This window comes from Rousettus aegyptiacus, unplaced genomic scaffold (assembly GCF_014176215.1).
Source record: "Rousettus aegyptiacus isolate mRouAeg1 unplaced genomic scaffold, mRouAeg1.p scaffold_m13_p_3, whole genome shotgun sequence".
Lineage (NCBI taxonomy): Eukaryota > Metazoa > Chordata > Mammalia > Chiroptera > Pteropodidae > Rousettus > Rousettus aegyptiacus.
The window spans coordinates 25,153,783-25,164,088 of record NW_023416306.1 but is presented as its reverse complement, the minus strand read 5'-3'; the positions used below and the strand labels follow the sequence as shown (position 1 = coordinate 25,164,088).

General features: G+C 44.4%; 1 protein-coding gene across 2 annotated transcripts in view; it reads right to left on the bottom strand.

The window, feature by feature from the left end:
• Window positions 1-1,584: 1,584 nt before the first annotated feature.
• Window positions 1,585-10,306, bottom strand: part of GRIN3A (glutamate ionotropic receptor NMDA type subunit 3A) — a 136,933-nt gene continuing 128,211 nt past the window's right edge. Inside the window, exons 9-10 of one of the 2 annotated variants that reach the window (XM_016123899.2) lie at window positions 5,507-5,835; window positions 1,585-3,899 (exon numbers count right to left, since the gene is read on the bottom strand). In XM_016123899.2, the coding sequence (XP_015979385.2) occupies window positions 3,871-3,899; window positions 5,507-5,835 (358 nt within the window). In that variant the 3' untranslated portion in view covers window positions 1,585-3,870. Of the gene's footprint in view, window positions 5,836-10,306 lie in introns of both variants that reach the window. The other variant, XM_016123900.2, reaches the window with a different exon arrangement.

Genomic DNA, 10,306 nt, shown 5'->3' with positions numbered 1-10,306 from the left:
GGAATAGGTGAGCAAGGAGAAATCTCTGATTGTTTTGGTTCAACTCTACTCTAGAACAAAGTACTACAGGAACTCTCAATGAATAGGGGAACATAACACAGTCCTAATCTAGGGCCCGGTAAAGAGATCCTTCTCACATTAGAACTATCACAGATAAGTCTTCAGAAAGACTTCAAAAAGACCCATATTTTCATTTATTATCTCTCTGATGACAAGCACTTTGATGGTACAGGAATCCACTCAGGGTAGAAGAACAGTAGAGGTCTAATTGCCACATTTTGATTCTGCTACTCAAGTGAGTGACCCTGGCGCCTGTTTCCTCATCTCTAATATAAGGACATGGTTTGAAGTCCCTTTGAGCCCTCATATCCTAGCTTTCAAATCATTCTACTGCGTAGATTTCAGCAACGTGAAATCCTCAGACCATATCTCACACACACACATGAAAAGTGTTTTCTTTGTTTCCATAGTATCTGATGTGCACTTCTTTATCATGGCGTTTTGCCAGTTTGTGTCTCCTCAACTAGGCAATGGGATCAGAATCTGCTTTTTCGTCTATCTCTAGCAGCTAGTCCAATGCCTGGCTCAAAATCATTCAATAAAAAAATAAATGAATAAATGATAAAACACGCTTGGGTATGTCGGCTGTTGACTTAGGTTATAGTAGGTTTATATTTTTATGAGATTTGACTTGGACATATTTCAAAAGAATGTATATGAAGAGCACATCCAGCTAGCAGATTTATGAGGGCAAGTTTGCCAGCAGCTACAGCTGTCTGAACTGTCAGAGAGCTGCAAGGTGCCTGAGGCTACAGGACTGCTGAGTGATTTGCAGCTGTGTTTATACCAGTTCTTGGTTGGACTAGAAAGCTAACAGATGCCTGAAACTTTATGTGTGTCTAGGGGGCTATGGTGTTGAGTTCAGTGGACCGATGCAGGTGCAGTTACTACATCAGTTTTCTTCTCTATGGAGCTGGGGGCCAGGCTGAGGTGTGGCAAGAAGACTAAAGGAGGTTAGAGGAAGAAGAGGAAGTTGCATTGATCGAAATCCTGACAATATAGTGTGGTTGTTCTGGAATTGCACTCTCTACATATGAATCTCTGCTACTGCTATCAGGAGCTGTGTGCCCTTGGGCAACTTACACAATTCCCTGACTCTTAGTTTTCCCATCTATAAACTAGAGGTCAAGTTTAGCTACTCTAGACTAGGTCTAGATTGTAGAGTATGTATGTCATGAGGTTTTAATGGAGATTAAATGAGATCATGGTTTATAAAATAAGTGCTCAATAAATGCTAGCTTTTAGAGTAATGTCTGTGTACAGGTGATGAAAAGGACAGACTGTGAGAAGGTCCCTGAGGCTGGAGACCATGCCCATCTTATTCACCATCATGTCTCCAGCACTTGGCACTTAAATACAAGCTGTTTGTCAAATGACTAAATGAGGGTGGTCAGGGCAGAGATTTTCTAGAGATCTCTTAATATTGTGTCTTTTCCTGAACGTTTGTCTCAGATGAAGCCATTTCAGGTCTACTTTATGATGCCAGGGTTCTGAGTTTTCTCAGCATATTTTGTGCCACTTTGGACTCTAGCAAGGAAATAAGTATAAGTCACCGCATCAGCGAGTCTCCTGTTAGGAAGGGGCTGATACCATGTCAGCATTTGAATCCCCAAAGACAATGGCAGCGGTACATCTGAAAGCGAAGTTTCTATCTGAACATTTATTGCACAGTCATAGAAACTGAAGATGGAAAAGACCTGAGGACATCTAGTCCATCCGCGTGGTTGTACAAGAAAAGTGGCTGGATCAAAACAGCCTGGTTCACTTCATGCTCACAAGACAGCATTTCGGTTCTTCCTGGAGCGGAGCGATTGCAAACACATTAAAATGAAGACACAATGCAAACAAACACTCTTTACAAACCTTAAGAAAATACTTTTAAGTACATTATTTTCATAAAACGATTAGAAACTAAACAAAAGAGTGAGGGACTCCTGGATTAGATGGATGGGGTGGGTGGGTGAAGAAAGGAATAGCCAAGTGCTTTTGATTACTAGAAAGCAGTTCCTTCTGCAGACTGGTTGGATTTTCTGGTTTTCTTATCAAAAATCTGAGTTGGGAGGAAGAGAGGCTCTGAAGCAGTTTCTTTCCCCTTCCTTCTCTATCCACACCAAGGAAGTTCTCGCCAGCACCAACACGGGGCAGCCTGTCGCCCATCACACTGCTCTGCTCTGCTCTGCTCTGCTTGGCGCTTGCTCCGCTTACACTTCTCTGGTTGGCTCGGGAGCTGCTTCCGGTCGGTATAGGGCTTGTGCAACAAGATCCATGAATAATGGAGAGTCACCTCCAGGCACATCAAAGACCTCTACTGATTGGGTCCCAGTCATTCTTCCAACTTGTCTTTAATTGTTGGAAGAACCCCCCTGGCTACTCTGCCTTGAGGCATCCATACATTGGGGCTGTTATCATTTACATGAACTGATCTATCTGTTCTAACTTATCTAGTCATACTTTATCGTGTGCTTCCTGTGCCAGGAATTACCCCTAAGAACACAGGGTTGGGGGTGGGTGACATAATCAGGCCATTGTATTCCAGGTTTCCCAGCACCAGGGCTTGGAAGAGAATGGCCTTCCTGACCTCATGAAATAGGAGCCCACAAAAGGAGCGTCCCTTAAGTTTTTCTTCTTTACCAAAGTACCACCATCCACCTGAGGACTTCTGATATTTGCATTTTTTGAGCCTAAGGGGAATTGAGAGAACAGAGGTGGAGTAGAACAGAAGGAGGATTTTCGAAGGACTCACCATTTCATGAAACCTTTTTACAAAACACTACGTACTTTTTCACAAATTGCAAAACACTGTTCGATCACTACCAATAAAAATAACCATCACTACTTAACATGAAGACTGCTTCATTTTATCACAAGCAATTATGCTTTGTTTTTCTTTATCCAGAACGTGGAGGCATTTTAAGCAGTGCTGACGGCAGTAAGTCTGCTTTCAGTCCCCGCAGCTGCTTGCCATGTCCTGGCTACGGTTTTAGCCAAGTGAGGCGCTGTGCACTGGTCATCTGCTTTGTGAAGAGGCAGGGCGGTCTGGCCTGTTACCGCCACTGCTCGGAATGCCTCAGTAGAGAAGCCTAAGTTAAGGTAAACCTGATATACAAAAATCCAAACTTACAAAACAGATACATTAAGGGATAATTAATTGCATTACAAAAGGATTCTTTACAAAAGAATTCACCTCTGGGTTCCTTTAAATAGCCAGCTTCTCAAGTACAGTCAGGAAATGAGTTATAAAAAAGTCAGTATACAACATCGGGAGCATGGCTGTCATGTGAGTTGAGGTACGCCTGTACATCGGCCTTCCGGCTGCGCAGAGGTTCAGGGGTGCACAGAGCATGATGGCAGAGTCTGCACAGCATCCTTAGCTGCTGCAGATGGGTGAGGATGGCTAAGGGGCATGAGCTCCCACAGGCAGCTGCAAACCTGCTTGTGGGCCCAGGGTGAGAACATGGGAGGACAGGGCATTTCAAAGGAGAGCTGTCCTTTCCCTTTCCAGGGCCCGCCTGTTCCCTCACTGTGGAGCTGTGTCACCTGTGAGGTTGATGAAATCTAACTTTAGAACCCTCCCACCTCCCTCTTTAGTATCTCGGTGCCTGTGTCCACCTCTGGGTTTTCTCAGACAATTAACTAATTGCTTGTTTTACCTAATTACAGCTTAGGGTGTTATCTTTCCCTAGGAGACTGGGTGGCTCTTGGTGGAAATGCAGGAATTCCATCCAAAAGTACCGCTGTGCCTTTCCAGTGATCCGTGGCTGTGACAGAGCTCCGGGGCTTGGCACAGCGCCGCACACTCATTGCAGGCATTCACATGGATTGGGGTGCTGCAGAGAGTACTGCGAAGATAAAGCAAATAACTGATCAACAAGGACGCCTAGTTCTAAACGGTGCTCTACGAAGGTGAATCAGCAGGGGTGTGCCCAAGTCTAAAAACCCTCCCAAAGGCTCTGCTCATTCATCCCCATGCTTGGGGCAGTCACGGTCCTAGAGCGGTGACTGGAGCCCATGTATCAGTCAACTGGGGGTGTTGGTTAACAAGCGGTCTCTATCCCACCCTCTGGGGAAGGGTCCTGACAATCGGCGTTTTAACAAGCTCCTCGATGACTCCGATCTACACTGACACTGAGAACTGAAGTTCAATAGTGGCCGTATTCCCTTCCCTTTCTGCAGGTCTGAGCGGTTGTACACTAGGCAGAGGGAAACCAGGTTACCGATATTAACCTCATGGGGGCATTAATGGAGCCCAGGGGAGAACCGGAGAGACCAAACCTGTTCAAAGCTCCTGAGAGGGGAGTGGGTATGAGTCTGAGAGACTGACTTGGTAGTTACAAATACAGATATGAAAAGCGGGGGTGGGGTGGGGTAGGGGGACACGTTCCTGAATGGTGAAGCTCGTGATGTTCACAAGCTTGACATTCACTTTGGGATTCTCAGAGCTAAGAGACAGGTGACTGCCGATTTGAAAATGGCCTCGTCTGTCATTTGCAGAATGTTTTCAGTTAACTCACAGTGCCAGCTCACATGTCCTGTACAGGCAATAAGGAGGGATATTCCAGTTTCATCCTAAGGCCACAACCTTGCCTACTTTTCTCTCTTTCTCCTTTACAAAAGGCACACATTAGAGTGGAGATGCTTAGTTAGATTAGAAGTATAGTGCTACTCATTCCTTAGCTAAATTGCTTTTCTGGCCCCAGAGCTTTTGTTCTAAAACACTGCATATATTTTTAATGCCTCTTCAGCCTGTCCTCTGTTTCCACTCACCACTTCCCCGTCCCCTTTCATAGTGTCATATAAACATGTTCCTACTAAATGGGGTCAGGATGGTGTTGGAGAACCAGGACCTTCTCAAAATCACGGCTCTCACCCGATCCAATCGATCCTTGGCCTGCTGTGACACTAATGAGGTCAGTTAACGTTTCAAGCACCCACCTCCCTGTTTCTAAGTTTCTCTAGCTCTGACCTTGTTCCCCATTCAGAACCCAGGAAGATATCTAGATTAACAGGTTATATCAAAAGCCACAACTCTGGATAATCCTGTTCTGTACTAAGAATAAAACCAACAACCAGGTACGAATAACGATTTTTTTTTTTTTTTTTATCTCTTGTTGATAGTGCAGAGAAAGGGCTAAAAACCAGAAATATTACTGTGGCACCTGGTGAAAAGGTTAACAAGAACTGGGGTTGTGTGGTTATTCACAGATCCCTTGCATGGAGTTCACTCCTGACTAAGGTTCTCGGAAAGACTGCTACCCTGGAGGCCTGGAAAATGAGCTTGGGAAGAGCTGCTGATGCTTTTTGGGCTGGGGAGAGCAAACTTGACCTCTAAGAAGACCTAGACCTCAGGTCCCCCACAGCTTTGTCAGTAGTTACAAAAACGCATCACAAAGTGTCGGAGGAAGGTCAGGAACTGAGAAAGGGGAGCAGCGGGTCACCTAGGACTCACAAGTCCGGTTTGTCCTTTGATACTCTTCCAGCTCCGTTTTCCTGCGCACAGCCAGCTGCAGCTCCTGACGGATCACCTGGATCTGCTTCTCGAGCTCTGAGAGCTCCTGCATCACTGAGTTCCGAGCTCCGTTTAGGGAGTCAGCTCTCCCGTTGGTGGTCAGTGAGGCAGGGAGTTCTCTTCTCCTTGGAGGGAGAGGGATGTCCTGGTGGGTCCCGGTGCCCAGCTGGTTTTGCCCTCCCTCATCACTGAAGATGTATTTTCGTCGGTTGTCATGACTCAGATTGGAAGTATTCCACACGGCAAGCCGACGGGGTCCCACAATGGACCTAGGAAACAAAGAGGCACTTTAGATTGACCCTCTGCTCTGCAGCTCTCAAAGTGTTTCCAGTCTGTTAAACCATTTCCTGTGTGAATAATATGGAGCTGGATACACATTCAGAGATGAGTAACAAAGCCATGGACTGCCTGCTAGATAGTATCATGGGGATGAAAGGAGCCAATACAATTCTTTTCAACTGAAGTTCAAGGTCTTATCAAATCTTATGCTGCCCTGAAACTGGAATGGGTGTATCATCTGGAGGGCTGATAGACCAAAGTGTGGCACATTCTTTTATGAAGAGCGTTAGATGCCTTTTTATTCTCTTCCTGCTGGTGAGGCTCAGAAATCAGCACTGCCTTGAAACATTCTATGACTAGAAAGATGGTGCTTTAGTAAAAGTGAGAATCTGTTTATTTAGCTGTTAAACTCTAAGCATGAGCCTGATGACAGATACTATAAAATGGCTCGTCCTGACTTCTGCAGGACCACCCGATGTTTACTACTTAAGTGTGAGGAGAATAAAAGCATACAAGCTGCAGATTTCAACAAAAAGTTTCCCATTACAGGGTTGACTTTATGCAGGTTGAGACTGACAGCTCAGTTCTGAAGTTTAACAACAACAACAACAACAACAACAACAACAACAACAACAACCACCCAAGAAAGCCTCAAGTTCTTGCCGGGATAATGAAAGCCAAATAGAAATAGATTCACAATCCTCTTTCAGGCTTGCGTTGAACCATATACCATTATCTCAGAGAGATAGCTACAGACAGCCAGAGAGTTATTGCTGGCCAGGCACAGGTAGTGGGGGCTTGGGAGGCAGGGAGGAGGAAATCTGGTTTCTGAAATACACTCTGACAGCTGGATGCAATGAGAAGAGCTTCTTGCTACAAGAACAGATTAGAGCCCTAAACAGGATAGCTACTGACTTCTTCTAGCCTTGTCGAAGGAGAAGGAGGATGAGAAGGATTATGACCACTTTTGCAATCTACCACAGGGCAAAACAAAATAGAAACACTTTATTAAGTCCTTGTGCTTTTGTTTCTATCCATATAACTACGTCAAAACTTTATTCCTGGATTTTTACTTGCCAGGAAGAGAAGGGGAGAAGAACCTGCAGGGGGAGGGGAAAAAGGAGAGATAATAAAGTCTTGATTCAGTTACACGGATGAGAACAAAAACACAAGAACTTAATAGGATGATTCTGTTTCACTTTTCCCTGTGGTAGATTGCAAAAGTGGTCCTACTCCTTTGTTCTTCCTTTCATCCATGCCCCTCTGTAATGTGACTTTGCAGCTCATCCTCATCAAGGGAGATTCAAGAGGAGTGGGGAAGCCTGCTTTCCTCTCCTTGGGATTTAGTCTGGTCTCATGACTTGTTTTGGCCAATAGAAAGTGGCAGAAGTGGCAGGCGACAGTTCCAAGCCTAAACTTTTACGAAGCCTGAGACATTTCCACTGTCTCGCTCAGAACTCTGCTGCCGAGACATGAACAAGGCCAGACTAGTCTGCTGGATAACAACAGACCATGGGGACAGAGTCTCCAGACTTCCCAGTTGACCCTGCTGAGGCCATCAGAGACCAGCCATAAAGCAGCCTTTAGCTGCTTTCCCCCTCCCCGCATGCTGGCTGCAGACATATGAGCAAAGGTAGCCAAGATCAGCCAACTTTGGGCCAGATCGGTAAACTGCATAGCTGACCCACAGACTCATAAGCAATTCACTGTTATTTTAAATGTTAAGTACTGAGAGAATTTCTCACACAGAAAAAAACTAACTGATGCATGCCACAGGCCACTAAAACACACAAACACATTCCAAACCACCCTGTAGTTCTTCAATATGTCTCATAGTTTAAGTCTCATATAAATGAGCAAGGGTCACCAGAGCTCAGCTTTCCTGTGCCCTGGGATGGGTAAAAATTCTATTGCACCATTGGGCTTATACCTGGATCAGAAATGTGGTTAGAATTTTCCTTCTAGCCTTACACTTCCTTTTAATTGTTTCTTCAAATCATTTCCTATCGAGTTTCAATAATTTCAAAACGATCTTATTTGTGGCGTGTATTATGTGGTTTACGATTTTTGTGTATTTAGGGTGAAAGAGGAAAGGGGGTGTATTGGAAACCCAATGAGATGAAGGACAGACCAAAAGTTATGTGAAATCACATGGTGAATAAACCAAGGACTATCTATAAATTCTCTTGCGATATCTACTTTTTTCTCTGCTTTAAATAAAAAAGGAGCAACATCTACTTTCATACCATGGCCCAAAATTTCTCCAAGCCTTTCCTCAAACCTGTATGTTAGTAATTCATTCATCTATTAGTGCTTTATTTATTCAATAAATATGGAGCACACAGGTGAGATGCCAAGTTGTAGCAGACATAGGCATTTGCATAGATTTTATTCCAGAAAGAAAAGAGGAAGAGAGAGTTTTCAAGTCCACAGAACTAACTCTAGTACTACAGAATGATTCATAGAGGGGAAAACCTGGGAGTGGAGCATCTACACGTTTTCCTGGACTGTCCGGGCAACCACAGCAATCAGGTAAGTAGAGGGAGCCAATGTGGTTTTCTCCAGAACTTTGTATATTTATCTGGGAATATAATATAGAAGAAGGAGCAAAAGCTGAATTCCATCTCAAACCCTAGTCACTAGCATCACGATTGCTCTGATAGTTGACAGGTGGCTCTGGACCACCTATGAATGCAAGATAACAGATCCTGAGTGTCAGACTTGGTGTCTAATTGGAAGGAATAAGTGTGTTATGTTGCTGGCGTCCACAGTGTTTAGGTTGCATTTTGTATCAAACCCTTCCTCAGGCTTAGAGTGTAATGTGACCAGTGTGTGAATCGTACTTAACACTAAAAATGAGCAAAACAAGCTTCCTCAGAGCAGTCATGTAACATCAAGTGTTGATGTTCCACTAGACCATTCAGAAGAGACATGACAGCTGTGGGACCACAAACACGTGCTGTGTTTGAAAGGTTACAGGTGGGTGTTGAGTTGTAGGGAAATGGCACAGGAAATGTGGCCCCGAGTTAAGCCATGAGAGCATGTTTTGCCTTAGGTCCTCCTCAAAGTAAGAGCTTCCAGAAAGAAATTCACCGAGAGAAGTGGGTAAGTTGAGTGAAAGACGTGTTTGGTTCTCAATTTGGGCGGGAGAGATGTGAAGAGGAATTACATCCAGTTGGAAGCGGGATTACTGCGCTTCCTGTTTCTATTACCGCTGGAAAACAAGTGCTTTGTCATAATGCGACGGTGTCTTTGCTGCTATGTCTTCTTGTGTTCCTATGGTTAAAAATTTATGTCAAAAATAATTATAGAAGAAAATACATGCAACATGACAGAGGACAGCTGCGGCCTGACTAATCGATAGCTTGTTGCTGACAGCTCCGCAGTGCAGTACGGGGAGACCACAGACTGAGAGGGAGAGGGCGTGTGCTCACTGCCTGGAGAGAGAGGCGTTAAAGAGAGATAGAAAATGATTCTGACAAGCCAGATGCAGACTGGAGAGAAGGGGACAGCAGCAGCCCCAGGGGAGTTTCAAACAATAAAAACGAATCATGGTGTTCACTCCTTTTCCCTTTTCCTCTGTTATGAATGAGAAGCATGAGTGTCAGGTTCAAAATTGCCCAGAAAGCCAAGCTTTGAGCTGAGGATCTGCCGTAGATGACAGAGTTGCTTGGAGATAACGCCCTAAACTGAGGCTTCTGGGCATGTGAAAGAACCAGGAGGGCCGCCTGAGACAGCATGCAGTAGAGGCCAGCCAGGAACCAGATCCAAATGCTTTTCGACACCTTTAGCCTCCATGAATGAACATGCAACAGTCATCCACAGTCTGGATGTGGGGAAGGTATGATATAATAAGAGTGCCAGGAAATGGATTAAGCAGAACACGTCTGTTGCATATTTCAACTATTTCTAGGAGTGCTGGAATGGAGTGGGGAATGGAAAGATGCCAAAAATGCAATATCGCATGAAATTAATTACCTGCAGTATTTATTGGTTCTTACCTGTATTTTGCCCACAAGAGTAATTGTTAAAGTAGCTTTGTTTTCAGGGCTTTACATGTATCCTTTAATCCTTATAGCATCTCTAGGAAATAGGTGCTCTTTTTATCTTAATTTCACAAATGAGGAAATCGAGGCATGGAGAAGTTAGGTAAATAACTCACCCCGGCCACGCCTGGCGTAAGTGTCAAAGACAGGATCTGGACCCAGCAGCTTGACCCTGGAGAGCAGAGCTGCACTTCTGACCATGGCGTAGATTGCCTAGACTGCACTTCACCTTTCATATACATGCAGATGTGTATGTGTATGTGTGTGTGTGTTTTTTTTTGTCTGTTCTATTTCTATTTGAAACCACATCTATTTTTTACTAATTGTGTTTATCAGCAATTTGGTTCTAATTCAACCTGAATTATTTACACATAATTTCCCTCTTGAGCAGAGTCTCAGTTACATCTCTGAACTG